Here is a 27,147-nt window from a genome sequence, read left to right on the forward strand (position 1 = left end):
TTATTGTCAGACCGTCAAAGAACTATCCTGAGGACCAGTTAGGATACTCGAGAGATGACTCGGCAAACGGCTCGTTAGAGGCATATTAAAACAAAAGGTAGGACAGCACGTCATAAAGTTGATTGAGAATATGTTAGGAATAGGCCAGAAGATACACAGGGTGTCGAGGTCACCGTGCAAAGCAGCTCGGAATAGAACTCGAAAAAAGCGTTCCCTGTGCGCCACGGGAAAAAGAAGAACAGGTGCTGACGTTCATGGGAGACAACTAACTTTGAGAAATACCTTGCACCCCGAATACCGTTCCTCGACCAGGAAAGACATTGCAAATCCGATCGAGGATATGACTTTTCAGAAGCGGTTCCTATGATTCCAAATTGAGGACGATGTCCCAAACGGGACAGGGGATGCGAACCACGAGCGCAGTGACAAATGACAGAATTAGGAGCATCGACGCCACAGTCAACACAGCCAAAAGGAATTTCATCCAGGAAAGGGAGAGCGCCGCCAAAGAGTGTTTACAAGGAAAGTGGCATTCTCCGCGAGGGAGGGCGTATCCACAGGAAAGGTCTTCTCCACGCCCACGACAGAGATATTCTTAGCGACACCCTTGGGCGGATCCTTGGGCAGGTCGTTTGAGGGACCGTCGAGTATCCCGACGCGCTTGTGGATCATGCAGCCCATCAAGGCGCGGGAGTTGCACTGGCAGGGATTGCAACTGCAAGGATCGCACTTACAGGTGTCTTCGTCTTCGGAAACGAAATTGATGGGGATAATTTCTGCAGACTCGGGGCCGGAGTGAGGCATTTTGTCGACTTACCTGAGATGCTGTGGGAGCTGACTGGTTGTAACACTTGTCAGCGACTTGGAGAATGAAATGAGGACTTACTAGAAAGATTAGGGATGGACAAGGGGGTGGATTCGCTATGCTTGTACCTTTGTGGATGCGAAGAGGGTGTGTTGGCTGGGGAGGCGCGGAAGCGAGATGGGTGAAGGAAAGTGCTGGGTGGCGGCAGGAGGCCAGAAGTATTGCCGCCTCCTGGCACTATTGAGCCTACGGGGCCTGGAACAAGACACAAGCAAATCAGGTAGTATTCGGCCCGTTGAAACACAGCGAAAAGCGACCTTCTAACCCTTATCTTCGCCTTTAGATGTCTATCAGGCCGTCTGCCACCCAAGTCCACAGTGGGCGCAGGGCCTGGGCCACCATTTCACACACAAGCAAAGCTCCCCTGACAGCTAGGAGCATAGCCGCAAATACCTTGAAAAATTCGAAGAGTATCTCGAAAAAAGAAGGTCCAGCTTCCTCCCTCATTTCGATTCAAGTCCGCAGAATGTTCTTCGAGTCTGAGGGTTCAATGATTCAAGTCGTATTGCAGAGATGTACTGGGAAGAAGATTCGGGCGTGTCCTTCTGCTGATGCCCGATATCCTCCCATTAAAAGGCGAGTCCAGGTTCCGAGAATGGACTAGTAGCTGCGGTAAGGTAATCTGGGAGGTGGTTGATGTTCCGCGTCAGATTGGGAATTCAAGCAAATTTGGGCTAGTAACAGACATGGACCAGATGGTAACCACCGCGCCTGTTCGAATAGACGATGAAATGGTGACGCTCAACATTTTTCAGCTCGGTTCCGGCTCAAGTGGCCCGCTGTCTCTGGCATATGATGGTGGGAGTATTTCCCTGTACTTCCTTCAGGCATTCATGAGTAGAATTCATGAGTAGATGTCCCGCCTCTCGGCATCTTTCCTCCTCCACGCCTCCCCCAACCACAGCCCATCTCCACCACACATTCCGATTCGCTCACTCTTTCATTCAATCGCTCGGACTTCGGATCGTGTATTTCGACTTGAAAGCCTGCAGTTGTAGCCTCCAAAGAAGTTTGATAGTTTCGCCGCACGAATTGGCCACGCTTCCGATCGCGCCACAACACCAGCGTTAGAGATATCTGTGGTGAGAGCGAGGAATTCGCGTGGGATGCAATCCGTAGACCATAGTTTTTTAGAACAACTCTGACTTGGTCCAATGGCACGGTACTCGACGGGTCGAGTTTTCTGGGCTTCGATGTGTTTCCAAGCGCATATTCGGGGAAGTTGTAGAGGGCAAGTGCGTAGTGTTGGCGGCAGGAACACTGGAATTTTACCTACTTTATTCAGAAGGGGTGGAAGTGAAATGATGGTTGAGACGAGCGAGCTAAAGTGAGGTGATATATATTACATCAGACAACCTTGGAATGAATGGCCATATGTGTATAGGGAAGGAAACGGGAGCAGTGCTTGACAACCATCCACTGATTGTTGCACGTACGCAATATACACTGCATGTATATGATTTCGAGGTCCTAATCCGCAAAACACTTGGCAAGTGGTGCGAACACTTCGACCGGGCATCGATTGTATGAAGAACCTATTGCACATGGCGGGTCATGACATTTGGTCCATCGGAGATATAGTAGGTGATGCTAATCTAGTTTCGCTTATGCGTACATGGCCAAATAAAGGACTCCGCTGAATTTTTCGAGTCCGTGATAAGTCGAGAGGACCGGACTTTCTTTGAGCGTGGCTGCCCAAATGACTCAAGACAGAGTCTCTCGCAATGCGTAAATAGGGAGGCGCGTTCGACATGCGGTAGTTGTTTAAGCTGAACCGGTGCCCTGAGTTCCAGTAATACCGGTACCCCTTCAATCGAAGCGACTCCTGTCACCAGAACAAGACCAGCATCACGGACAGAGGCCGGTTGTATCCAGAGATATGGAAGGCGCTTGGCGATGCGATAGCGACGCCGATGCAGGACTCGCGTGGAGGTTGTGTTGGCGATAGGTATCGAACATGCAAATAGTCGCTGAATATAGACAGTTGGCATCTTGCCAATAGCTCGAAACCGCTCATCTCTTCTTTGTAACAGCAGGAACACCCTCACTCTCCCTAAGCTCAGCAAGCTTCTTCTCCCTTTCAACTAACCGCTCTTTCTCCTCCTTAATCATCTGCTCAACCGTCCTCGTCGCCTCCGACATCCGATCCAACTCTTTGTTCTCCGTTGCGCGACTATAAGGATTCTTCGGCGTATCACCGAGCGGAATCTCCGCCGTCCGACCCGCAGACTTGGCATTCTTCCCTTTACCCCTAGGCGCGGAGCCCGCCGGACCACCCGTAAGAACCTCGTAAAAGGGCTCGATAGGCTCATTGAAAATAACTTCCTCGTAGTTCTGGCTAACAACCACCTCCCGACGCTCCTTCATACCTTCCGCGTCGGGACCGTATGGGTGAAGCTTGAGGCTGTGCCAGAGCGTCTGAGGCTTCTCGTTCGACTCGGGGACAAAGTAGAGCTTGATTTGGATTTCGAATTCACCCCAGCCTGTCTCGACGACTTCGAAGGGGGGCGCTTCGATGGTGCGGATGGATTGCGCGTAGGTCTCGTGGAGTTTGAATTGCACTTTCTTCAGCCAGTAGGAGATGTCTTCGTCATTAATGCCCTTTACGAAGACGCGCCATTGGTGCGTGTGGTCGGCCGGCGCGTTGGCCGGTCGCTTCTCCGGATCGAAGGGTTGGGCTTCGCTGCCGAAGATGAAGGGGCGGAAGACTGAGACGCCGCGGACGCGCTTGTTTCCGGTTGCGGAGGGCATAGTTGCGACCGAAAGCTGTATGAAGGGGAGATTTGGACTGGCGTGGTTGGTGTTGAGGGAGATGCGTGTGTCGCGGGTTGTCGCGTGAAAAGGCAGTTGCGATGCACGTGACCTGGTGACGGCATGTGGGAGCTCCGATAGCTTGATTTCCGGGTGTCATGCCATTTGCCTCCTCTGCAAAAACTTGAAGCCAAACGTGCAATTCACTTTCAATCTATCATATACTGGGTCTGAAATGGCAGCGAAACGCCTTGTTGTTGCTGGGGGAAGCGGTTTCCTGGGTTCGTGCGCATCCGAGCCGGAATGCAGCTGGTGGTGGTGCTAACTTATTGCTTCTAGGGTCTAGGATCTGCAAGTCTGCTGCTGCGCGGGGATGGTCGGTGATTTCATTGAGGTATGTCCGCAATTTGAGCGCATCGAATGCCCATCGTCTAATTTTGTGATCTCTAGTCGTTCTGGCGAGCCGCGATGGGACACCGTTACGGATTCATCGGATCGCCCGAGCTGGGCGAGCTCAGTAGAATGGGCCAAGGCCGATATTCTGAAGCCGGAGAGCTATAAGTCATATTTGAATGGCGCTTCGGCTGTTGTACACTCAATGGGCATCCTACTGGAAGCTGATTACAAGGGCGTGGTACAAGGACGAGAGCCGATTGTCAGCGGACTTCAACGAGCATTCAGCTCATCCAAGATGGGGAGCCAGAACCCACTCTCTCGGAAAGAAGGGGAAGCTCTAGAGCCAAAAGAGAAGGACGGCCAATTAACCTACGAATTAATGAATCGGGACTCCGGTGAGTGCCAGGTTAAATGTGATGAATTGCTATGAGATCCTTGGAGGCTAAATTGATGTCCGCAACTTAGCTATTGCACTCGCCCAAGAATCCTCCAGCGAACATGTCCCCGCATTTGTGTACATTTCCGCCGCGGCGGGTGCACCTGTCCTTCCTGCAAGGTATATCACCACCAAACGCGAAGCCGAAGCCACAATTGCATCCACCCTTCCTGAACTGCGCAGTATCTTCATTCGACCGGGTTTCATGTACGATAACAGCCGGAAATTCACACTACCCATCGCACTCGGTGGCTTCGTCGCCTCAGAATTCAACACATTCCTGGGAAATAAACTCGGGTTCCTGGGTGCTATGGCAGAGAAACCGTTGAAGGTTGATGTGGTGGGCGAAGCGGTCGTGGAAGCTTTAGAGGATGAGTCGACTAAGGGGGCAGTGGGAACTAAGCAGATTGAGGCGCTAGCAACAAAGGCGTGGAGAAAAACGATGCTCTGAGGAGGGCTATTGGCTCAATTCATTCGATATCATTCGCAGAACGTTGTGTCGAAGTGAAACCAGTCGAACTTGCGCAGACGTTGAGATTTGTCTTGCACCAGGCAAGAAACAAAATGACCAGCATGTACATTAGCTCTTTTTCATGTCCCATCACATCATGGTGCCGCGTTCGAAACTGTCGCGTATCTCGCCCGTGTACTAAAATCGATGGCTTAGTACTGGCAAAGGGGTCTGTGGATTCGGTTAGCATACTTACCTTGTCATAGAATCGGGATAGCTTTTGGTTAAACTGCTTGTTCTTCTCGTTGATGTAGGTCACATCGCCATCGTCGTCACCACGGCGCTGCTTGCGTTTCTTCAGACGGACATCTTCGGCCTTTTGAAGGTCGGCAACCAGTCGGTCGAGAGCCTCGGGAGTCGGTTTGTGGTCGAGAAAAGCCATGCTATCTTCAGTAGAGTAGAAGGTGCCCTTCTTGTCAACGGCGATCATCTCGCCATCCTTTGTCTCGACAATCTCAAGATCACCGCGGGCAGCAGCCTTCTCGATGGCCTTTTGTTTTTCGCGCTCATAAGACTCGAGGTCGGGGTTCATCTGGCGGACTTGGCGTTCATAAACCTTGCGAGCGTCCTGGGTGTAATCCGAGAAGGCCACATCGTCACGGTGGCGCTGTTTCTTCTCAAGACGACGGTCCCACTTCTCAGACTCCTCCGCGGTCCAGTCCCAAGCTCGCTTGCGCTCGAAATCGTCTCCGGCGGCTTCGGTGTCGGCCTTGAGAAGGTTGTGGGAGGCGAATGCGTGACGGCGGGACAGGTTATTCATGAGGGCAGGATCGGTCGCCATGCGCTGGGTCTCTGCGGCGGTTGCTTTCAGGTTGCGTTCGGTGCTGACTTTCTGCTTGTGGATTAGCTTTCTTTGCCGTGATAGTAGAGACAAAAGGAACTTACGTGTCGCTGCTGCAGAGCTTTGAATCGTTCCATGCGCTCGCGGTGCTTCGCCATAGCATCGGAACCATCTTTCTTCTCGGTCTCGGGCTTCGACTCGGCAGCATCTCCATCGTCCTTCCTCTCAGTCTCGGCATTGGTATCGGCGGGAGCGGTAGCATCGCCAGCATCTTTCTCGGTGTTGACCTCTGACTCGGTGGGAGGGTCCTGAACGTCGGCCTCTTTCTGCTCCGTCTGCTCCGGTTCGGGGGGCGGGGCCTTTTCCGCGTCAGCATTTTGCTTCCGCGTACGAGGCATGGTGGCGAGCGCTAAGCGTAGCGAAACTCAGCAAGATCGAAGGGTGTAGCGGGGTGATGAGGAATGTTCGAGGTGATCGCGAGTCGCAAAGTCTGGCGACGGATCTAACATTCACGCTCACCGCCCCGGCGACCATCTGCGTACTGCCGCCCCAGACGACCTCCTTATCATGTTTATCTTCTCCACTCGCGCCTCCGCTTTATTGATCTGGTATCTTCGGTCATCATTACCTCTTATTCGAGGATGGCGCGACTGGTGCTGCAGCTGCAACGAAATCAGCGACAGGCTTTGAGATGGCGAGGTCTACGAGCATCCTCTCGATGTGTCTCCACAAACACATCGACTGGATGGCATGATCCGTCGCCGACAGAGCTCCTCCGAGCTACACTTTTGGGAGCTACCACCCCAAATACCAGTGATGGGACTCATTTGAAACAAAACAAACGGATATTGGAGCTACTTGATACCGATTGGCCACGAGGAAGCCCACCTCCACCCCTGTGGTATGCCCTGAAAGGCGTCCCGCCTAGAGAAGAGCAGGAAGACTCCGAGAGACTTCACTCAGTTGCCAGCCTGTCTTCCGTACGAAATGCGACCGAGAGACTTGTTGTTAATTCTGCTGGTGCAGAGGTTTTCCAGCGCAGTTTAAAGGCAATGCTTCAGCAATGTCACGGAAAAGTCACCTACAGCGAGATCCAGTCTACTTTGAGTGATATTGCCGTCAGGCTTCAACGGCTGGAGCTTCCAATGACTGCTGACCTTTGCGAGCTTGGAATGTATTATGCAGCGCTGAATCTCTCCTCTCCGGCTTTTCACCAAGTCTTCAAGGACTGTTTGAGGCTAGACCCTGATGGATTCACCTTTGTTAAGAGCGGCGCAATTATTCGAGCATTGTACGAAACCGTCCGCTTGGAACTGTTTAAAAATCCGAATTACGACGCCATTCACATTCTTGCTGAGGTCACTGGTGAATATGCGGCTGTTTCAGAGCAGAGCATACCGAAGTTCCATGATGTCCTCCACCGAAACCTCGACCTTGACCTGGGCAGTGATGGTCGAAGGAACTGGGCAACATACCTTTGCCTACTATCGAAACTTAGAAGCGACAAGCCTTTCACGCATTCGTGGACTCATTTTTTGAACAAGGCTATTGACAGTGAACAAGAACTGCACGCAACGTACAGGATTGTCTCGGACTTGATTCAATCAGGACGTTCAGTAATTGCTGCCAAGTGTCTAGAGGACATTTCCATTCGCAATCGAGATCAATTACCATATATCGCCACCTTCCGGCACTTGCAGGTGCTCCTTGACGATCCTGTTGTGAGCGAATCATTACCCGACGTGGTTGGAAATGAGCTATATGGTGTGATTCTCGAACTGGCTTTCAGCAATATGGAGCAGCGATTAGGAATTCAATGGCAGGCTGACGGCAGCACTCACATCGGCATTAGCGCAAACTCTTCAAGTACGGCATTTGAAGATCAACCCCTTCTTACTATCGATGGCGACTGTGCCGGCTACGATGATCCCATTCGCCTCTACGCAGAGCTTTACGCCCTCGGCTGCTCTCACTCCCCAGCCGACCTCGGTCGAATCGTGAACCTCTTGAACGAACACGACGGGAACGCACTAGACGTTGTGCCCGAGTTCCGTTCGGAGTCTGCACTCCCCGAGTTTCGATGGTGTCCTCAACACTCTCCTATCGAGTTCTCGCATGCCGTACTCCCAACAGTGACCGACAGCACTCGTGAATGGACACCAGCCTTGCTCGGTCTCATCCGCGCTCGCCCTCTCATCAATGACATGCCCCAGGAACGAGCAGGCTCGTTCCACTTTCTGCAACTCGGCTCTCTCGAGATACGGCGCGGCCCACACGAGGCGTGGCAGCCCTCCGGCTACATCGTTGGCTGGAACCGACTATTAGGCAGGATGACAGCACTTTTTGTTGGGAAGGACGCTGGACTTATCGACAGCGGTCCCATGCCTTCGGCTGCTCCGTTTGGGACGCTGCTGCATCTTCGACCCTCCCACATGCACGCACTCGTGGACAGTCCCTGGAGCTCGGTGGACCCCTTCTATCTCGACCTGGACCCCGGTCGAGATCTGGGTTTTCAATAATTCTCGACAGAATATTCACTATGAATGTTCCGCCGTATGGCGTGTGGATATGCTGTTAATCTAGACGAACTTAAATGTACGATCATGGAATTGCCTGATCCTCCGGACTGCCGATCCCACATGTAAAGTCCGCGATATGACTCGTATGACTTGTATAATACAATAAAATGCGACATCTGAATGGCTGGGTAGATTGTGTTCGTCGGTTTTGTCCCTCACTTCTCTCCGCAGGTGGGTGACAACTCACCCCGAGTGTCCCGCCGAACCCACCCTTCCCTCTGCCGCGCCTCGGACTCCAACGGGGATTGACCCTGATCGTGGATCCTGCCCAACGCATCGCAGATGTTCGCAGATGATCGTGTTCCTCCGATCGGTCCTGATCCACGATGAGTCGATCCCAGCACTCTGGAACCCCCTGCTAGGGCGCCACCACGACTGCTCTCACGCCGCCGCTACTCACCCATCCCCCTCTGTGAGTGCAAGAGATCGACCACCGGGCACGCCACCGACTTTGACACCCGAAGGGTCGTGCATGGCTCTATACTTGATTTTTTCACTGCCTTACAGTATGTTGGTCGACTGCACTCTACGTCATTTGGAAATGACAATGGAATTGACAATGGAAATGACAATGGAAATCGAGGTGGAGGAAGTCAGATAATTTGGAACCACAAAGTCATCCGAACAGCCTCGCATACCTGGCTGCAGTAGCCTGCAGCAGTGGATGCCTTCACTAGGCTTCCCATGAGGCAATCGACCGTCTCTTTATCACGGCCACATACCTGGTCGTGGTGGGGGCCACGGTTACCCCTCTAGCCTCTAGCCTACTGCGACGACAACAGTGACTAATGACAGCCCAGCGTCTCCACGGGTCTCGCTTGCGCAGTAGTATCTCGAGTGGTGCCGGCCGAGTCTTTGCCGACCTCCGCCAGCTCAGTGGTCGATGTCTAGGCTGTTGACACTGACAGAGTGGATGTAGGGTATGTGGGCGGATGAAGACTTTGAGCTGTCAATCCCACCGCCATGGGCACGACCCGACCCAACACGAGGAATTTGGAATTCCGAGATCTTCGAACTCTGAGAAGCGAACGACTTCGATTTGCCTGCGTTGCCTCGGCGCTTGGGCCGCCTCCGGTCAACGAGGCTCGATATGAAATTGGTCCGCGATTCTCCAGGCAGCCGGTCGAGTGTCGATCCGATCTGGGAGAGCGTCCGGGCGTCCGTGGCGAGCTGGTCCATCTCGAGTGTGCAGCTAGGCAAAATTCATTCAAAAATCAGAAAGAAAAACCTCGCCGGATGCGATGAAATCTTTGCGATGCGAGGGATACCGGCGAGCGCTGCCGTGAAACGCTAAATAACTTTGATTTCCTGGAATCGACTTACCGACTGTTAGTGCCATCACCTTGCTCCGAGGAGTATCAGTGGTACTCGCGTTCAAGCTTCATTGCCACCCACAAACGCACGGATGGTTTGCAAGTTGAGGGAACCACTGACGCAGCAGTTAGATCCTCACTGTGGGGTCTGGGAAGATCGTTTGTCTCAACCATCTCCAAAACCAGCACTCCCAGACGAGACCAGGGGAGAACAAAACCCAATCGTCAAAACCCCTCTCCCCCTCCCCCGGAAGTTGCAGAACCAGACCAACGTAGTCCGAATTCTCGACCAGCCCTCCGAGGGTCGGTCAGCATCCGATGGACGAGTATCCCCGTTTCACGGTGAGGTGTCCACTCTATCCGACGGAGCCCTGCGTCGTTTTGGTCTTCTCACCGTTCGTTCCTAATTTTGGGAGAACCGAGATCCTCGAGGGACAGCCAAGACTAATTCCTGGCCCTGTCGCCTGCTACGGGGTCGGCTTACAGTGCTGATGAGCTGCTAGGTAACGGATTATTCACGGGAGAATCGCGGGAGAAACCCGTCAGAGGCCCTGGTTTGTCCGTGTCTCGCCCCATCACATCCATCACACCCCTACCGCGAAAACGGGCTGGGACTGAGGCGACTGCACGCAAGCCACTTGCATCTCCCTCGGTGGAGCTGAGCGGTGCAGCGCTAACGGCTGTGCCTTCGTCGTTGACCGTCGTTCGGACCTCCACCAACCTCTCGATCCTGGCGCGATCGAGCAACTGGCGCCCGAGGGAGGGTGCAAGGGCTGCTCAGCATGTCACCACACAGGCCTCTGGTCGCTGCATCCAGATTGCACCTTCCTCATGTGCCTGTCCTCGTATGGCCTGAAATTTCAGGGTAGAGTATTACCAGGGTACTGGCGACAGTGGCAACTGCTCGGCCCGTTCCCCCGGGCCTTCCCTCACACCGGGGTCGCCAATCGTAGTCATGTTGGGTCTAGTCGCGATGGAAACTGTCAATCCAACCATCTCCCAGGATGAAACCCGCAGAGGAATACCTTAGGACCGAGATGGAAAAAATAAAAATAAAAAAACGAAGCAAAAATATCCACCCCCGGCCCATAACCCCGGTGATTGGACCGCAGTCCGCAGACCGGCGAGGGGGAAAATCCGATGTGCGTCGACCTTCTCACAACGTGAACGATGTTGCTCCTGCTCGTTTTCCCACCGTTTCACTGCGCTCCCAACTCTCCATGGCGTACCGCTGCATCCCGCGGTTCATCAGATGCCTTGACCGCAGGCAAAGATTCCGGGATATGCGACCTTGCAATCCCCACTCCCTCCTTATTTGATATAAAGCAGCGACTACAGCAATACACCCCGTTGGCGCCGCATCTGAAACATCGACTCCGCTCCAAACGCGGCTGTGGCTGGATCTGACCGCTGTTCAATGCGTCCCGCCAGAAAGCCCCCACGCATAAATCCACCGTCCCGGCCCGCCTCAGCGCCCGCGCTCATAGATGTCGAGGTCTCCCTCACAGCAATGCGGGTCGCCTCCGCCCCATAGCAGGGCCTACGAACGGCCTCAACCATTGTCCATGCCCATGCCCATGCCGGGACCGATGCCGGGACCAGCCCCAATGGCATATCAATCGTATCCGCGGCATGAGCCTCGTCATTTCGTGCCGCCAGATTTCGGATACTATCCAGCAACACCGCCACCACCACGCTTACCACCGTTGGGAAGCCTGGCGGAGAGAACGAATCCGGGGTATATGCTCGCAACCGCGTCGGCGTCCGCATCGGCTTCAGCCTTGGACAATGGCTATCTCAATCGCTCTGCAACGCAGACACTGCCGCTACGAATGCATCATCATGGCCCTCCCATCGACCCACGAGCATACGCTGCTCCCGCACCCGTCGCATACGAAGAGAGATCGAGTCCCATGATGAGTCAGGGGCGCGAGCCCCAGGCTCATCGAGTGCGTACCTACGACCAGGAGTCCCAGTAAAGTCCCTTCCTTTTTCGTTTTGTCGACCCAACCACTTGCTCCTGTCAGTCTATCCGTCCGCGGTGTTGAGAGTTATCAGGTATCACTTTCGATCCACTCAGATGGGAGAAGATGCCGTATCTACCTGGCCGACCGTATCACAAGTCCTCAATTCAGCTCTAACATCCGCACTCCAGACACAGCAATAGCTCCACCACCATAGTCAGCCCAGACTACTCGGAAAAAAGCCCGATCTTTCAACCTCCGGCTCTCCCACGGGCAGAAAAGCCAGATCCCGTACCCCGAAATACAGGGTACAGCATGCCCCACGGCATGGATAACCTCCTCCACCACGAACCCGCATCGTCACCCTCACCACCACCCCGACGCCCCTCCACGCACTCCCGATATCACCTACACGTTCGCCAACAGCCCATCGCAGCCCGCGCCTGTGGCGCCGGCGACCGAGATAGACGCCCCGTGGACCCACCGCCCATAGTGCAAATTCTCCTCACAGATTTCGACGCGGAATCCCAAGACGACCGGGATATCCTCGAAGACCCGCGGTTCACAGTAGGCTGTCTTCTCTTCCCAGTGTCAGATTCATCCCCGCACATCCCAACGCCAGAGGACCTACCTCCCGAAGGAGAGGACGGCGTCGCCCGTGCAGACGATACATTCTCGACACCTCTGCTCTCGGGGAAGGCGTTCATGTCGCCGTTCTTCGTGAACGCAGATCCAGACCCCAACTCCGCGCCCACGCACCCTTCGTACGAGAATGAGAATCCTCCATCTCCAGGCCTCCAGCCGAATCTACGAAATGCATCGAAACTGCACCAGCCCGCGACATTCTTTATTTTTGCGGATCTCTCCATCAGGACCGCGGGGCTTTATCGACTGCAGTTCCGGCTGATGAATTGGGGCTCCGTCGAAGATACGGGGCAATCCATGCCGATTCTGGCCGAGGCGTGGTCGGATCCCTTTCGGGTTTATCCCGCAAAAGATTTTCCGGGGATGAGAGATTCAAGCATTTTGGCGGAGGGGCTGAAGGAACTGGGATTTGTGGAGCTGAAGACAAGGGGAAAGGGTAAGGGGAAAGGGAGGAAGAGGGAGTGAGCATCACCATTACCCGACCCTTAAAGGGATGTTGTCTTTCACGAACGGGCTTCAGGTGTGCTTTTTCTTTTTACTCAATTTATCCACGACAGCCATTGGACAGTTTCCAATTGTTTAAAGATTTGGGTTTGCTTTTTTTGTTTTGGCGGTGCATTGCGTTGATTGGTATCATCATATATGTTTCGGGATTATTTCGACGGTCGGAGCACATAGGTTGGATTAGAGCGGGCTGTGGAGCGGGGCGTTGCAGTGGTGTTATTTTCATGAGATATGAAATGATGAGGGGAGTTGTTTTTATCAGAACGGTACATGTTAAGGTGTCTGGAGTCTTAGATTGCGCTTTAACTGGAACTTTGAGCAGCGATTCTAAGTGTAGGTTGTTTTTGTCTTCCAGTGGTGAACGGATATCTCTGTCGCTTCTTTAAGTAGGAGAGAATTCTAGAAGGAATAAATTAACATATTTCCAATAAATAAAAATGAACACCTAGTCATTGACCTTGACGAGAAAGATTTCTCATTTCTCTAGTGGATAATTCCTCACCATATCTTTTTCCCTCGCTATCCAATTCTTCTAACACTTGCTTTGGCTGTGATAGTTATCTGATGGAGCTCAAAATAAAGTTAGTGTTCCGTCCCAGGACTCCATTTTCGGGTACGTCGGGAGTTCCAAGGTTCGCCTTGTCTCACATAAAGTACATCTCCACTTGACCTGATCCACAATGTCAGCACTTTCATTTTCAAGGTATTCAGTGTTCGCAGGCGATCTAGCTAGATTAACAACACTCGTTATTGACTAAATTCGATTAATATTTTTTTGTTAAATACATTAACCGATGATGTTGCGGTGCACGATTATGTACGTAGTGCGGTGCTATACCATGGCTAAACCTGCAAGATATATTTTCATCAGTCCAAGCGATAGTATGTGATGCACCCATACTATGGCGAAATTATGACAGTGTACAAACAGAAATTTCGAGTCGTGAATTCTGAATAGTTGAACTACCCATGGCATGAGAAGATTTTAGAATGATCTAATCTCAAATCGTGAACAACTCCTTTAAGGAGCGAACCAAGTCCCAGAGTCGGCCCAGGAAAAAGAACGACGTTTTTAGCAAGTAGCAGCCTTGGTGGTATCTCTCGTCTCCTTCAAAAACGGAATCAAACTAGTTCCACCCGTTCCATAAAGACCAGTCGGATTCTTGTCCTCCAACCCTTTGACCTGCGAGCTAGCCGTTGCTAGATTCACCCTCTCAGTCTTCTGCTCCGGCGCGCGTGACTTGGCAGGTATGATGATGTACCGCGAGACGATCTGGATGTGCGCGTCTCGGAAGGAACTGAGGGAGAGAACGGCGGAGTTGTATGCTTCTTTCAGGGATTGGTCGGTGGAACTGAGGATGTAGCGGCGGGTGTTGGTGAGCTTGGCGAGGGTTTGGAGGAAGTTCCTGTGGGGCGAGGGCATATATTTGCGCATTTCCTGTGGCGGGCATCAGTATGAAAAAGTCAGGAAATCGAAGATGATCGAAACCAACCTGAATGTACCCAGTTCCAGCAGGCTTAACATCTCCCGTCGCAGAATGATTCACCCCGAGAAAAATATCAAATGTCTGAATGAGCGAGCTCTGCGCATTACTACCACCACTGTACTGACCCCATTCTCCCTGGCCATTTCCAAGGTCATAGAAAACACCGTCTGGCAAACCTGCAGCAGCCATATTCTTGCTACCTGCCAAGAACGGCCGGAGCTGGTGGAAGAATACATTGGGGTCATTCTTCTCGTACATCCGCTTCAGCGTCACGGTAAGGTCTTCCAGGATGTCAGAAAATCTGCACAGCAATGCGGTGAGACGTGGTGCGTCGTTGGCTGTGGCTGCAGCGATGGCGTCGAGCATTAGTGGGACGACACGCGCCCCTTTTGCTTCGATAGCGACGGAGATTACGATGAACCATTCCTCGTCTTTTGTGCCGGTGAAGGAGGTCAGGAGGGATAGGTTGTCGGGATTTGTGACGTCTGCTTCTGGGAACGTGGTCCAGTTCCATAGAGTCAAAGCTGCGTATGTTGCGCAGGGCGGGAGGCCAAGGTGCGCTGAGATCTCGAGGAGTGGCTTTGAGATGCAGGGGGTAGGGTCTTTTTTTGTTTGTCATGAGTTGATACTGAGGGTATGTGTAAAGGAGCGGTGGGCTTACATCTTGTGGTTTCTCGCCGCCCCAGATATACGCGTGCGTTAGGAATCCTAGCACGCTGTATGCACGACGCCATTCTGGTTCGGATTGTAACGATGCTGTCGTCAACACGGGGAGGTTGTCGATTAGTGGCCTGATTTGGCCGGTTTGAATGAGTCGAGGGAGATCAGAGGCAAGATCCTCCCAGGGCGCGTAGTAGGGTGCGCTGAGTCGGGAAAGAGGAAGGCCAGTGGGGGAGGAAGCCGTAGTCCGGGGAGATGGCGTAGCCGTCCAGGCTGAGTTCTGCTGATTGGAGCATGGTGGGTTTGTGTGATGGTATATGGTACCAGGGAAGGTATTATGGGAAAAGTAGATCAAGTGCCGATGGGGTGGTATTCAGCAAAAACAAAGGTAGAGTATCGCGGGAATGGGTGGGAGTGTTGCGGAGAAGGAAGTCAGGGGGACGAGGGGTGAATACAGAGGAAAGTATACTGCGCCCTTCCAGCTTCAAATATGCCGGGATTGCATACTCGACGGCCGTATCCATGCCGGCTGGGCTCGGCTGGCGATATCTAGGAAACCCGGAAGTGACCCGGATCGTCTTCCGGCTTCCGGGTTGACGGTGATGTAACCGAACTATACACTTACGTACTCAGCAACATTGAGTGTAGGAAAAGGCACCACAGGGTCTTGTCTAATATTGAAGCTGAACTGCTGAGTACATGTTTCGCTTGCTCTGCGCGACTGCTCTAGTATGCGGCTTGCTCTACGCTACAGACTGCATGCAGGCAACAGGCCTATCGCAGGTCCTCGTGTCTTGCCTCCCCACCGCACAAACCAAACATGCTCACTCGAAGTCTACGCAGTCTACATCCTAATCAGCTTGCTCTTCATTATCACTGCTACCTTGTAGGAAATAAGCGGAGATAACTCCACACTCGCAGTGGGCCCGGATCAATAGGCGGAAGCGGATGTCGCATTCCGGTCTACAGCTCTCCCACTTCGCAGCAACAGCAACGATATAAAGTGCTGCACAAAAGGACCGCTGCTACAAGAACCTCCCCTCACTTTCCCTCGGCCTCTGTCCTCCCGAGACCTGTGTCCCACCTCCGGCGTTTCAAATCCGACACCATCCGAACACCGAACACCTAGTATGAACGGCACGAACGGTACGAACGGCGTCAAGGCCGCAAAGCCGGTCTTCCCCGCCGAGGCTGCGTCCAGGGAATACGCTGCGTCGCTGGACAAGTCCGATCCACTCCGGGCCTTGAGGGATGAATTCATCATTCCCTCCAAGGCTAACCTCGCCAGCAAGAAGCTGGCTAAGCCTGGTATGTGGAAATAGCAATGCACGCTGCAACAAATGCTAACTGTTTTGGCAGGTCTTTCGGATAAGCCCAGTATTTACTTCTGTGGTAACTCGCTGGGTATCCAGCCTAAGGCTGTTGCCAAGTACATGGAGGCTCAGCTGGATACTTGGTCTGGCATTGGTGTCTGCGGACACTTTACCGATCTTGAAGACTCGCCACTCTCCCAATGGCAGTTGCTCTCGGAGCAGGCTGCTGCTTCTATGTGTAAGATTGTTGGCGCGGAGCCGGCTGAGGTCGCTGCTATGGGTACCTTGACTATGAATTTGCATCTGTTGCTGGCGAGCTTTTACAAGCCGACGGAGCAGCGCCGGAAGATCTTGATGGACTGGAAGGCTTTCCCCAGTGATCATGTACGTCGCCTGTGGATTGGGGATGTATAACCGAGACAACTAACATGATCGCAGTACGCAATCGAGTCCCACATCGCTTGGCACGACCTCGACGCCAAAGAAAACATGGTCCTAATCGGACCCGATGAAGGCACATACGAGATCCCCACCGAGAAAATCCTCTCATACATCGACAAGCATGCCGATGATGCCGCTGTTCTTCTCTTGCCTGGTATTCAGTACTACACCGGCCAACTCTTCGACATTCCCCGCATCACCAAGTACGCGCAAGAGCGGGGACTGGTGGTCGGCTGGGATCTTGCGCACGCATACGGAAACGCTGAACTCAAGCTGCACGACTGGAACGTTGATTTCGCCGCTTGGTGCACATACAAGTACGGCAATGCTGGACCCGGCGCTATGGGCGGTATTTTCGTGCACGATCGGCATGGTCAGGTGGATTATTCTGAAGGCGAGGACTCGCCCAAATTCCGCCATCGATTGACGGGGTGGTATGGCGGTGATCGCTCGGTGCGGTTTAAGATGGATAACAAGTTCAAGCCTATCCCCGGTGCTGGGGGCTGGGTCCTTTCCAACCCCTCCGTTATCGACCTGACCACCCTCTGCGCGGCGCTTTCCGTCTTCGACAAGACTTCCATGAAGGAGTTGCGTCAAAAGTCGATCCATTTGACGGCCTACCTTGAGTTCCTCTTGCTCAAGGACTCGACTGACGAAGAGCGTCTGTTTGAGATTATCACGCCCTCGGACCCCCATGCGCGTGGTGCACAGCTGAGCCTGTTGCTGAAGCCGGGCCTTTTGCACAAAGTCGCGGATCGGTTGCAGAATGCCGGCATCATTTGTGATAAGCGCGAGCCGGGCGTTGTTCGCGCCGCACCGGTGCCGTTGTATAACACTTACTCGGAGGTTTATGAGTTCGTGGAAGTTTTCAAGGGGGCTTTGGCTTCGTAGGGATTTTAAAGGGAACACCATGTTGATGGCTTTTTCAGTTTACTTCTACTATTGTGCATATCACATGTGATATCATAGCCGACATGACTTTCTAATGACCTTCATAGATTTATCCCCACATCACATATCCTATATCATATCACCCCACAAAAGCAATTGTGATAAATGGCGGAATACGTAGATTTGAATGATGTAGCTAGAACTAACATCTAAAATGAATTCCTCAAGCAGAGGACAACTTGAAGCCATCTAGAAGTTCCCGACAGAATCCCAATTCTCCCCACTTCTCAAAAACTCCTGCCCCTGCGAAAAGAAGTTCGTCGCCAGTATCGAAAAATCATCATTCGACCAAGTCAACTGCTCCGGGAAACCAACTCAGACGCCCCCGCATACCCCTGCACCCCAGGGAACGGCGAGCCTGCAAAACCCTGCCTCTGCCCCCGCGAATCCGATTCATCCTGCGCATTCAACCGACTCGGCGCAGGTAGCGGCGACGTCTGCGAGACCTCGGCCGTGACGGGCGGCGGGCCAGTACAGAGTGATTCACCGAATAAACGACGCGCGGAGTCCGCATCGCTGTTCGAGGAGTACTCGAGAATTTCCCAGAACCGGGAGAGGTCAATGAGGAGACTTTGGTTTTGCGTATCGAGGTCTGGTTGGTATGTTGCCGAGACGGCGTCTTCGAGGTGGACAAGTTTGCGTGCGAGTCGGGCCATGTGTGGCCATGTTTGGCCGATTGCTTGGACGAAGGTGACGCATTTGGTGAACCTTGAGCGTTTTTCTGAGCGGATGGCGGCATTTTCGGTGAAGCTTAGTTGGAGTTCGATTGTTGCGACTACGGCCGCACTGTAGCCGAGGACTGGGTCGGAGACTCTGAACGACTTTTCGGTTAGGTAGTTTATGAAGTGGATTATCCAGGTTGTGTGCGATGAGATTAGGTCAGAGGTATGTTGGAGGAATATCTCGGGGATTGTGCTGCGGAAGGTTCGCAGGCTGAGCGAGAGGAGGAGCGGGTGGTTTAGGACGCAGAGGATTGTATGGTAGAGGAATTGATTCAGGAACCATGGTCCCCAGTATTCGCGGTGGGCCTGGAGTTCTTCCAGTGATCTGTCGTTGAGGTTGGCGGATTTGTATCGGTGTGTGTGCGGCATGCGAGTCTCCATTTCCATTTGTAGTGCTAGGATTTTGGAGTATTCTGAGTCTGGGGACCATGGTGGGACTTTACCAGGTCGTCCGCGGTGTTGGACGTATCGCAATGTTCTGGCGAATGCTTCGCTGAGCATTATCACGTAGGCGTTGATACCCTGGTCTTGGATGGTGCTTCGTCGATTTCCTGAAATTGAGGGGCCTGGTGACATGATTCGTGGAGGTCTGCCTGGGCTCTGGGGATATGGCGGACCTGTCACGTCGGGGGGATCTAATATGGAGAATTCGCTGCCGTGTAGGCGCTTCAAAAGACAGATGCTCCAGAAGCAGCGTCGGCGTTCTTCTCGGACGATCGGGTCTGATGGAGGTCGAGTCTCTATGCCGAGATTGGCACATTGTGCTAGGTTCATTGCAAGGCTGCTGTGAATGCTTGAGCGATGTGTATTTCCATCTGCCATGCGATTAGCCTTTGAAGTCATGGCCCGAGGTTGAAGGGAGCTGCTCACTGGTAAAGTCGACCAGGCCTAGAAGACACAAGCACTGGAGAGTCGAAATTTCAACCGGGCCCTCGGAAACTCGTTTCATCACAAGCCCCCTGGCTACTTCTGCATAGCTATTGACTTGCTCTGCAAGCTCCCTGGCGTCGTGATATGTATCCGAGAATCGGAGACCGAGCGCCAGAATCGCATAGATGATCTCGACATCGCGTATCGGCAGACTCGCCAGGAAGCTGCTCCGGTGGAACAGGGGCAAAGGCTGTGAATCACAGTACGAGAGATATAACTCGGCGACAGGAATTATCTCATCCCAGGGCGGTAGAACAACGGAGAGATTTGTGACGGATGATCCCATCATCGGGAGAAGAGATTCCGAAGATTCATTTCTCGAGGCGGAACTGTCAGGTTCAGTAAGTAATCGTCAATCTCAGCTTATGCTTCATAATACATACCCGAGGTGGTCAAGGACGGCACTAAGCTTGCCATCCAAACTCTTGATCCGGTCCTCCTACTATCACGTCAGAAAATCTTGCCATAAAACTATCGACCGTCAGAAGATCTTACCAACGTGTGGGACACAGGCGCTGCGGCACCATTATGCTTCGAAGCCTCCTCTAACGCGGGACGACGTCGTTCCTCCGCATAAACACACTGCTGCCTGAGTCTGGCACACAGGGAACAGACCGGCTGTTCGCCGGGGCACTTTGCTTTCTTGCGTCTGGAAGTAGGTCAGCCACGTATCTCCACTTAAGGGCGGTCCATGCACATACCTGCATGGTTCACAGGCCTGCCGCACGCGTTTGGCGGGTCTCTCTGCGTAGCTCGAGTCTGCTTGGTCCATTTTGCAAAGTCCGGGTCTCAGTTGCTCGGAAACATATTCTGATAGGCAAGTGAGGGATCATGCGATTCCGACTCGGAGTTCTCCACAATCAAGACGTTTGTATGAATCAATCTTGCTGTTGGTCTCCAAGGTTGAGCTATCTGAGCGCAGAGTAGAGCTGAGAGTAAATATGCCCTTGGTTTGTCTCACCACAGCTCGGTTGAGATCTGAAGGTCTTGTTTGAAAGTGAACGCAGTCGCCGAGACAGTGGGATATATGATGACTAAGCAGAGATGTGTTACACTGGCAGTCTAGGTTGAGCTGTATTGTGATAGACCTGGCATGCATACAATCACCTCCAGTGTCTAGGTTTATATTTATTGTATACCTCAGTTATCGAAATAGAAGTCGAGGCAACCATTGCCTTGACATGCTTGGCAACTTGACCATACCCTGCAGCGTAGCTCTAGCCAATGACGTGCCCCGAAAGTAAGCGCGGATAAATCATGCAAGGAGCTTCCAAAAATTACGCTATGGTCGATTAAGATCTTACACTATGATTGATACAGATTACTGAAAAAGGTATTCTGAGGCAACATTCTGGAATTGGCGCTTGAGTTGGTATATGTACAGCTCCAATCATCGGTGTGCCTGCAAACCAATCTAACTCATCACCGGAGTAGAAATACACCGCCAATATCGAAGCCATCAACTTATATCCTCCCGTGGCTATCCAATTGACCGAGGGAGAGTAGTTTAGATCCAGGTCTTGTGACCCTGTAGGGAAGTTAGTAGATGTTCGTGATTTCGCAGCAGTAGTTTTTGCAACGGCGGAGGTTCCGGGCGGACTCACGAAGACCATGCGGCACATGGCATAGGTGGTGGCTAAACGAGAGGTTAGCAAGTTGTTCGACATTGGCTGTATCGCCAATTGGGGGAGGTTCACTCACCAGCACCGAGACCGTAGACGGAGATCAGGTAGGGGTACATGAGGTAACGGCTACGGGAGGTCTATAAATGCGAATTGCGCGTTAGCTTTGGTCGAATGTCGAGGCGGGAGCGACTGGGAGCGAGGGGAGGACTGACCTTCCACCACTGACGCTGACCGTCGTGGTTCTGGAACAGACGCTGGTAGTAGGGGACACGGTTCTCGCGGAACACGAACCTGCAAAAAAAAAAAAATTCACGAGTTAGCAGCTATTATCATTCAGACAGACTTGAGTCAGGCCCAGCACGGTCAATTGCAATTGGACAATTGCGGTAGCCCCAAATCACAGCGTCACGAATTTCCGGCGTCCGCCCACGGGGCACGGCGGCGATCGCGGCGACGGTTCCAGATTTAAAGAGAGACGTACCCAGCCAGACGAGGCGCAGTGCGGAACATTTTGGCGGTTGGAGGGGAGAAACGGGGTTTGGGGTGGGAGGGAAGAAGGGCGAATGGCACGATGTCGTTGGGTTTCGAGCTTCGGTCACCTGACTTCCCTCTTTCTTCCGCCAGATGAGTCAGCGGCCGAAAAGGGCAAAGCGGCATCGCGGGCGGAAGTCGAGCTCGCTGTCCGCGATCTTTTTGATTGCTCGCAGAAGTGTTGTTTCTTCTCCAGCGATGGTCGACGCCGGTTGCCATCCCTCCCTGATCAATCCATGCGACCGGCTCTTCTTCGATTGTTGAAGAGGCCCTCCGCCGTCTCGATCCTCGATACCCTCGCCGCGACCTCTGTGGGAATCGAGCAGTTGGAGTGTGATTACGCGCGCTTGAGGTTTCAGCCGCGATGTTTGAGATACCAGTCGACTGTCGGTGACACTGATTCTTGTACGACCGAGACGAGACACGGGAAATGGCCGCGAACGGTCAGCGAGAAGCGGCGGTTGAGCTTTTCTACCCACGAAATTGAGGCGAAAGCGCCATCGGACGAAACACTTAATAACCTCCCTTCAAATCCAACAACAATACATAATTCTGGCGCAAAGACGTTGCGACTACATCCAGATCGTCTCGAATTCGAGTCCGACGTCGGTCACATCAATGACATTGGGACACGTCTAATCGATCAACCAGAAAATGCAAATGACTTTGAGCTATGGGAAGAGCTTCTTCGGTATCGCCAACGGCATTATGGGGATAAAGGCACACAAGATATTTGGGAGGGGTTGACGGTGCGCCTGCAGGGCGTCCAATTGCCTGTCAGTGGAGAGCGGGCAGATTTCTTCTGGCGAAGTTTTGTGGAATTCGGCCTCAGAAGAGAAATATACCTTGGGGATGTCATTCAATACGCGATCAGCCTTCACCAGCGTGACGGCCGAACATGGTCACAATTATACGAGGCGGTGGTGGGAGGACTTTTGGATCGAGGCAGGACAAGACAGGCCACGGCATTGCATCGATGGCTGCAGAAGTCGGGAATCGCCCAACCGAATGACCTGGTGCGAGTATTGAAGCCAGCTTTCGATCCGGCTTGTCTGCCCGTCTCTTCGGAACCGGTGAATTTGGTGGCAGCACAGCGACGAACAATCACTCTTGGACTTAGAGCGTTCAAGGAGATGTGTCGTACAGCACCAGGACATAAGATCTATGGACCCGTCGTCTCCACTCTGGCACAGCATGGATACGGTGAAAATGCGTTACGGATGCATAATTTTTTGGTCAAGCACGATGACCATCCACAGACGGCGGACGAGATGATGGATATCCTGGATTATGTCAAGAAGTATGGCAGTCGGGACGAATTCGGCGCACTGCAAACCTACGCCAAGGAAAGATGTCTCGATACAGCCAATGGAGATGGACAAGGCCTCCACAGTTCAAGTTCCGCGGGGAGGCGTACGAATCCTCCGGAGGGGAGATTTAATGACGACATCGGGGCCAAGTTAATATCTACCCGGGCATTCAACTTCGACATTGTCCAGGGGACCCTCAAGATGCTTGGTGTGTCAGCAGTCGGGCCGCGGACCTTACGAGAAGTTGCCATCAGATCGAATGGTAGCAAGGATATCCTTGACAAGATGAACCGATTCCGGACAGCTGGAATTTCAATTCAAGACTGCGTCTTTGTGCGGCTGGTTGAGAAGCTTGCGAAGCAGAACCGCGATATTGTGCTGTCCGATCTACTGCATAGTGACCAGCACCCGGACGTCCTCGAAGACGCGCAAATACAGGAAGCTTTCCTGGCCTCGCACTACATGACCCAGGACTGGCGCCAATATAATTTGTCGCAGGCGGTCTTGACGGAACTCTTTCCGAGCTCTCCGGGTCTCTGGGATATTCACTTCCGCAAACACATCGCCGTGGGCGAATATGATGCCGCCTCCAAAGTCGTGGACGAAATTGCTGTTCATGGCCAGAGATTAAGCGAGGAGAGTGTCGACTTTATGGCCGAGAAGGTTCTAACTGCCCGTCAACTGACAAAGGCCCCTTCACCCGGAAAGCACCTCTCCGCCCGGAACGAGGTGATGTTCGTCTTCCGGGTTCTCGAACGCGTAGTTCCCGCTGGCGGCTACATCAGTGCGGCGTTTTGGGTTGAGCTGCTGAAACGGCTGGGTATGAACAACAACTGGCGCGAACTCTCCGAAGTATGCCACTGGCTGGTCCGTTGGTACTCATTCACCCCCGGATCAAAATCCAAGCTCTCCGCGACATCTTTCGCCAAAGACCAGCCCGCAGGACGGGACGGCCGGATCCTCAATCAGATCTTCAGCCAGCGAATGCAAGCAGCCATCGTCACCTGGGGATTCCGCTCCCCACTCCAGGACCATGTCGTGGGCAAGCACGTCTACCAGCACCCAAACTCCGGCCAGAAATTCATCCCCTGGATCCGCGGGATCGCGCTGCTTCGTCAATTGCGCGACGCAGGCCTACAAGTGAACACAGGCTGGGTCCGACAAGCCACCCGCCACCGGCTTGCTATCCTCTTCAGCCAATATACCCCTTCAGCCAAACCCCTGAACCGGACACTACGGCGCTGGTGCCCCTTTACGCCACAAGAAGTCGTCGCGGACGTCGACCGTGCCTGGGGCGAACCACTGTTCGACGGGGCTGAAAACTCCAGACCCAAATGGCTGGTGAATCCGACCCGCACGCAAAGTAGTCGACGACGCGCCTCGGGCGTTGTGCTTTCCCGGACTGAACTTGGAGAGTTGCGTGAGAAGGCGAAGCTGGGTGATGGTCGTACGCTCCGTCAGATGCGTGAATGGCGAGAACTGCGTGACCGCTTTCCCCCGAAACCCAGGCCGGACCCGTAGACCCGCCGTGTTTCTTGTATATTACCGACTGTATTTAGATGAATGTACAACATACTACCCACTTAAACCTGAGTGTATATGATAGCCACCTTCCCTCCTCCTTGTACACACTACACACTACACGCTATACTCTATACACTGGTTGTAGGGTACTCGATAGCCTCGGCTGGCTATGAATTATTCACAAGTATTGGTCCCATGGCAACCCCGTCGTGGTTATGATCGTCGTGTCGTCTACACTATTGCTGTACTAGACTGCCTCCCCGCAGCGACTTTGAATTCGGCTGTGCGACTGCGTCGTCACTGGAAAAATTGCGCCTACATCAAGATCCACGTACCAGGAAGCTGCTGGTCCCTTTATCAGTCTCTTCACTCATAGCGTAGTCGTTAGTATGGGTTAGTCATGTTAGGCGGCCGCGCCAAGCGTGGCTGACGATCGGATCTAAGAATAGTTGAGACGGCAACGCGGCCTGGACCCGCTATGGATCGGCTGTCAACATTGCCTCCGTCACAGGGTATTTACCCTCCTTCCCTCCACATCTCCCATACCATTACACAGTGTCAACGGGAATCACACCATGCATCTCCTCTCCTTGCTGGCGCTGCTCCCCGCAGCCCTCGCCAACTCGCTGAACGTCCGCGCGACGGCCTGCAACAACTCGCCCGATCTCTGCGACAAGTCCTACGGCGACATCACCCACCTGGGCGCCCACGACAGTCCCTTCGTCGGCAGCTCGTCGTCGGACATGTCCCTAGCCAGCAACCAGTGCGTCTCCGCTTTTTGTTTCGTGTCGTCGCATTCATCTGATCTCTTCCAGGTACTACGATACCCCGACCCAACTCAGCGCCGGTGTCCGTCTCGTCTCCGCACAAGTACACAAGAGCAACTCGCAATGGCGACTCTGCCACTCAGACTGCAACCTGATGGACGCGGGTTTGCTAAGTGACTGGCTCGGCGATATTAAAGAGTGGCTGGACGACAACCCCAATGAAGGTACGTCGCCTACGACCCCATCTACAACCTGGCAACATCTCACATCTCAAACAGTCGTAACAATTCTCCTGGTAAACTCCGATTCCGCCTCCGCCTCCGACCTCAACATCGAGTTCAAAAACGGCAACATAACCTCCTACGCCTACGAGCCAGACTCCCTAACCTCCGCGCCAACCACCTGGCCCACCCTCCAAAAAATGATCGACTCCGGCAAACGCCTCGTCGTCTTCGTCCCCGGCCTCACAGCCTCAGACAGCTACCCTTACCTGATGAACGAGTGGACCTTCATGTGGGAAAACAATTACGATGTTTCCTCCCCCTCGGACTTCTCCTGCGAAGCCAACCGCCCAACAACCGACACCGCAACCGCCCTCGCCTCCAACAAACTTCCTCTGATGAACCACTTCCTCTACTCAACCGACCTCTCCGAGATCGGCATCGAGTACCCCAACTCCAGCTACGTGTCCACCACCAACGCGGCCTCCGGCGGCGTCGGGAACCTCGGCACCACCGCGAGCAAGTGTAAGAAGCAGTGGGGTCGTCAGCCAACCTTCATTCTGGTGGATTTCTTCAATCGTGGACCGGCGATCGACACGGTGGATAATCTGAATAATGTTACGAATGCCGTTGGTCGGACGTCGGTTTCGTCTTCGTCGACTTCGTCGAGTGATGGGGCTACTATCAATAATGTCTTTAAAGGTCTTGTTGAGTTGGCGAATTCGGCGAAGGAGGGGGCGACGCCGTCGATGGGGAATTGGATTTGGGTTGGGGGGAACTGGAATAGTATCCTGGGTGGTGGTATTCCCATGAGCTGAGCCAGTCAGCTATTGGGTTTTGAATCTCTCTTCAGTGTTTGTTTTTGTGTTTGTGAGCACTTGTTTTCGTGCAGCGTTCTTGTTCTGGACATTGTTCTTGGCCTCGGATTTGGTTTCAGGCCTGGTATATAGAGCGTGGATTGGAATGGTATTTTGGACACATTGGTGGAAATGGATGTCGCATTGCATCACATCTGCGCAAAAGGATCGGCGTTTGGATTTTTGTTTTCTTTGATGGGACGGTGGACTGACGACGGAATGACCGGTGATGGGTTACCCTCACTACATTTTTACCTACTCTAGTAGTATAGAAATTTGAATGATCTCAACCATATGATTCTTCAGCTCCACCTAGTCCAGCCAACTATAACTAAGGAAGAATCACAGATCCTTGCGCAACAACTGGCACACCTTGTTGACCTTATCCTCGGCCGTCTGCTCCTTATCCGTCCTAACCGCAATCCAGTCGTCAGAACAACTTCCTGCCTTGGGGGAGTGGTACCGTGTATAGGATGGAGTGCGTGCTAAGGGGGAAGCGATGCAGGGCCGTGAAACATGAACCTGCAAGCTTAGGGTAGAGCAGAACATACCTCGATCCGACGCGGATATCCGTCTGGATGCGCACGATGCCCTGCTGGTGGAGGAGGGTATGCGCCTGCCCGATGACCTGGTGGACTCGGTCCCAAGGTCCTTCTGTGGCACTGTCAGACCCTTACACTGTCCGGGTTACGCCCATACTACTGGCGCGGTGCTAGGCAAGCTGGATACATACCCAAGGTCGTGCCGGCAGAGTGCATGGTGTATTTAACGCCCGATGCCTCGATCAGCCGCTGGACGTCGGCGATTTGCGCGGAGACGGAGGGGGAGGCGGTGCCGATCTAGACATCTCAGTATTATAGCTATGAAATCATCTGGTGTTGACGTACCGGAATCAGGCAAAAGTCGGCGGTGCACTTGGCTGGCGTGGGCAGGTCCATGGTGGTGAGGGAAATGGTGGGGTCGTGTTAGTGCAAGGTCGGATTCTGCGATAGGCACGTCAGATCTCCTGCAGGATGCAGTAGCGCCAGTTATACCCTTGGGTGCGCTTAACATGTAATATGCA

The 27,147-nt window shown here is 53.2% G+C and overlaps 15 protein-coding genes across 15 annotated transcripts; 7 read left to right on the plus strand and 8 right to left on the minus strand.

Annotated features, from left to right (window-relative positions):
• Positions 1 to 480: 480 nt before the first annotated feature.
• On the minus strand, positions 481 to 804 carry N7532_008981 (uncharacterized protein; the record flags this gene model as incomplete). The annotated part of the gene is made up of 1 exon (XM_056621472.1): positions 481 to 804. One exon carries the CDS (start codon positions 802 to 804, stop codon positions 481 to 483), a length of 324 nt encoding a protein of 107 aa, XP_056472278.1.
• Positions 805 to 2,878: 2,074 nt separating this feature from the next.
• On the minus strand, positions 2,879 to 3,616 carry yaf9 (YEATS domain-containing protein YAF9; the record flags this gene model as incomplete). Its single annotated transcript, XM_056621473.1, has 1 exon — positions 2,879 to 3,616. One exon carries the CDS (start codon positions 3,614 to 3,616, stop codon positions 2,879 to 2,881), a length of 738 nt encoding a protein of 245 aa, XP_056472279.1.
• Positions 3,617 to 3,989: 373 nt separating this feature from the next.
• Positions 3,990 to 4,899, plus strand: horA (ubiquinone biosynthesis protein COQ11; the record flags this gene model as incomplete). The annotated part of the gene is made up of 2 exons (XM_056621474.1): positions 3,990 to 4,407; positions 4,478 to 4,899. 2 exons carry the CDS (start codon positions 3,990 to 3,992, stop codon positions 4,897 to 4,899), a joined length of 840 nt encoding a protein of 279 aa, XP_056472280.1.
• A 150-nt stretch (positions 4,900 to 5,049) lies between these two features.
• Positions 5,050 to 6,138, minus strand: N7532_008984 (pre-mRNA-splicing factor SYF2; the record flags this gene model as incomplete). Its single annotated transcript, XM_056621475.1, has 3 exons — positions 5,050 to 5,097; positions 5,156 to 5,791; positions 5,845 to 6,138. The coding sequence occupies 3 exons, from the start codon at positions 6,136 to 6,138 to the stop codon at positions 5,050 to 5,052; spliced, it is 978 nt and encodes a 325-aa protein (XP_056472281.1).
• A 243-nt stretch (positions 6,139 to 6,381) lies between these two features.
• Positions 6,382 to 8,259, plus strand: N7532_008985 (uncharacterized protein; the record flags this gene model as incomplete). Its single annotated transcript, XM_056621476.1, has 1 exon — positions 6,382 to 8,259. One exon carries the CDS (start codon positions 6,382 to 6,384, stop codon positions 8,257 to 8,259), a length of 1,878 nt encoding a protein of 625 aa, XP_056472282.1.
• Positions 8,260 to 9,192: 933 nt separating this feature from the next.
• Positions 9,193 to 9,498, minus strand: N7532_008986 (uncharacterized protein; the record flags this gene model as incomplete). Its single annotated transcript, XM_056621477.1, has 1 exon — positions 9,193 to 9,498. One exon carries the CDS (start codon positions 9,496 to 9,498, stop codon positions 9,193 to 9,195), a length of 306 nt encoding a protein of 101 aa, XP_056472283.1.
• A 1,741-nt stretch (positions 9,499 to 11,239) lies between these two features.
• N7532_008987 (uncharacterized protein) lies at positions 11,240 to 11,611 on the plus strand (the record flags this gene model as incomplete). The annotated part of the gene is made up of 1 exon (XM_056621478.1): positions 11,240 to 11,611. One exon carries the CDS (start codon positions 11,240 to 11,242, stop codon positions 11,609 to 11,611), a length of 372 nt encoding a protein of 123 aa, XP_056472284.1.
• A 300-nt stretch (positions 11,612 to 11,911) lies between these two features.
• On the plus strand, positions 11,912 to 12,706 carry N7532_008988 (velvet factor family protein; the record flags this gene model as incomplete). Its single annotated transcript, XM_056621479.1, has 1 exon — positions 11,912 to 12,706. The coding sequence occupies one exon, from the start codon at positions 11,912 to 11,914 to the stop codon at positions 12,704 to 12,706; it is 795 nt and encodes a 264-aa protein (XP_056472285.1).
• A 1,111-nt stretch (positions 12,707 to 13,817) lies between these two features.
• On the minus strand, positions 13,818 to 15,416 carry N7532_008989 (indoleamine 2,3-dioxygenase; the record flags this gene model as incomplete). The annotated part of the gene is made up of 4 exons (XM_056621480.1): positions 13,818 to 14,183; positions 14,239 to 14,811; positions 14,894 to 15,165; positions 15,362 to 15,416. 4 exons carry the CDS (start codon positions 15,414 to 15,416, stop codon positions 13,818 to 13,820), a joined length of 1,266 nt encoding a protein of 421 aa, XP_056472286.1.
• A 606-nt stretch (positions 15,417 to 16,022) lies between these two features.
• On the plus strand, positions 16,023 to 17,537 carry N7532_008990 (kynureninase; the record flags this gene model as incomplete). The annotated part of the gene is made up of 3 exons (XM_056621481.1): positions 16,023 to 16,200; positions 16,252 to 16,589; positions 16,644 to 17,537. 3 exons carry the CDS (start codon positions 16,023 to 16,025, stop codon positions 17,535 to 17,537), a joined length of 1,410 nt encoding a protein of 469 aa, XP_056472287.1.
• A 353-nt stretch (positions 17,538 to 17,890) lies between these two features.
• Positions 17,891 to 20,021, minus strand: N7532_008991 (C6 transcription factor; the record flags this gene model as incomplete). The annotated part of the gene is made up of 5 exons (XM_056621482.1): positions 17,891 to 19,134; positions 19,190 to 19,578; positions 19,633 to 19,688; positions 19,745 to 19,898; positions 19,951 to 20,021. 5 exons carry the CDS (start codon positions 20,019 to 20,021, stop codon positions 17,891 to 17,893), a joined length of 1,914 nt encoding a protein of 637 aa, XP_056472288.1.
• Positions 20,022 to 20,756: 735 nt separating this feature from the next.
• On the minus strand, positions 20,757 to 21,384 carry N7532_008992 (cytochrome c oxidase subunit 7; the record flags this gene model as incomplete). Its single annotated transcript, XM_056621483.1, has 5 exons — positions 20,757 to 20,777; positions 20,854 to 20,885; positions 20,951 to 21,011; positions 21,087 to 21,165; positions 21,356 to 21,384. The coding sequence occupies 5 exons, from the start codon at positions 21,382 to 21,384 to the stop codon at positions 20,757 to 20,759; spliced, it is 222 nt and encodes a 73-aa protein (XP_056472289.1).
• A 257-nt stretch (positions 21,385 to 21,641) lies between these two features.
• N7532_008993 (uncharacterized protein) lies at positions 21,642 to 24,236 on the plus strand (the record flags this gene model as incomplete). Its single annotated transcript, XM_056621484.1, has 1 exon — positions 21,642 to 24,236. One exon carries the CDS (start codon positions 21,642 to 21,644, stop codon positions 24,234 to 24,236), a length of 2,595 nt encoding a protein of 864 aa, XP_056472290.1.
• Positions 24,237 to 24,814: 578 nt separating this feature from the next.
• On the plus strand, positions 24,815 to 26,045 carry N7532_008994 (uncharacterized protein; the record flags this gene model as incomplete). Its single annotated transcript, XM_056621485.1, has 3 exons — positions 24,815 to 25,002; positions 25,055 to 25,230; positions 25,285 to 26,045. 3 exons carry the CDS (start codon positions 24,815 to 24,817, stop codon positions 26,043 to 26,045), a joined length of 1,125 nt encoding a protein of 374 aa, XP_056472291.1.
• Positions 26,046 to 26,426: 381 nt separating this feature from the next.
• Positions 26,427 to 27,022, minus strand: N7532_008995 (thiamine-binding protein; the record flags this gene model as incomplete). The annotated part of the gene is made up of 4 exons (XM_056621486.1): positions 26,427 to 26,569; positions 26,607 to 26,738; positions 26,818 to 26,923; positions 26,972 to 27,022. 4 exons carry the CDS (start codon positions 27,020 to 27,022, stop codon positions 26,427 to 26,429), a joined length of 432 nt encoding a protein of 143 aa, XP_056472292.1.
• Between the last annotated feature and the right edge of the window lie 125 nt (positions 27,023 to 27,147).

The sequence above is a fragment of the Penicillium argentinense genome (genome assembly GCF_028826775.1).
Source record: "Penicillium argentinense strain IBT 30761 chromosome Unknown utg000009l_segment0_segment0, whole genome shotgun sequence".
NCBI lineage: Eukaryota > Fungi > Ascomycota > Eurotiomycetes > Eurotiales > Aspergillaceae > Penicillium > Penicillium argentinense.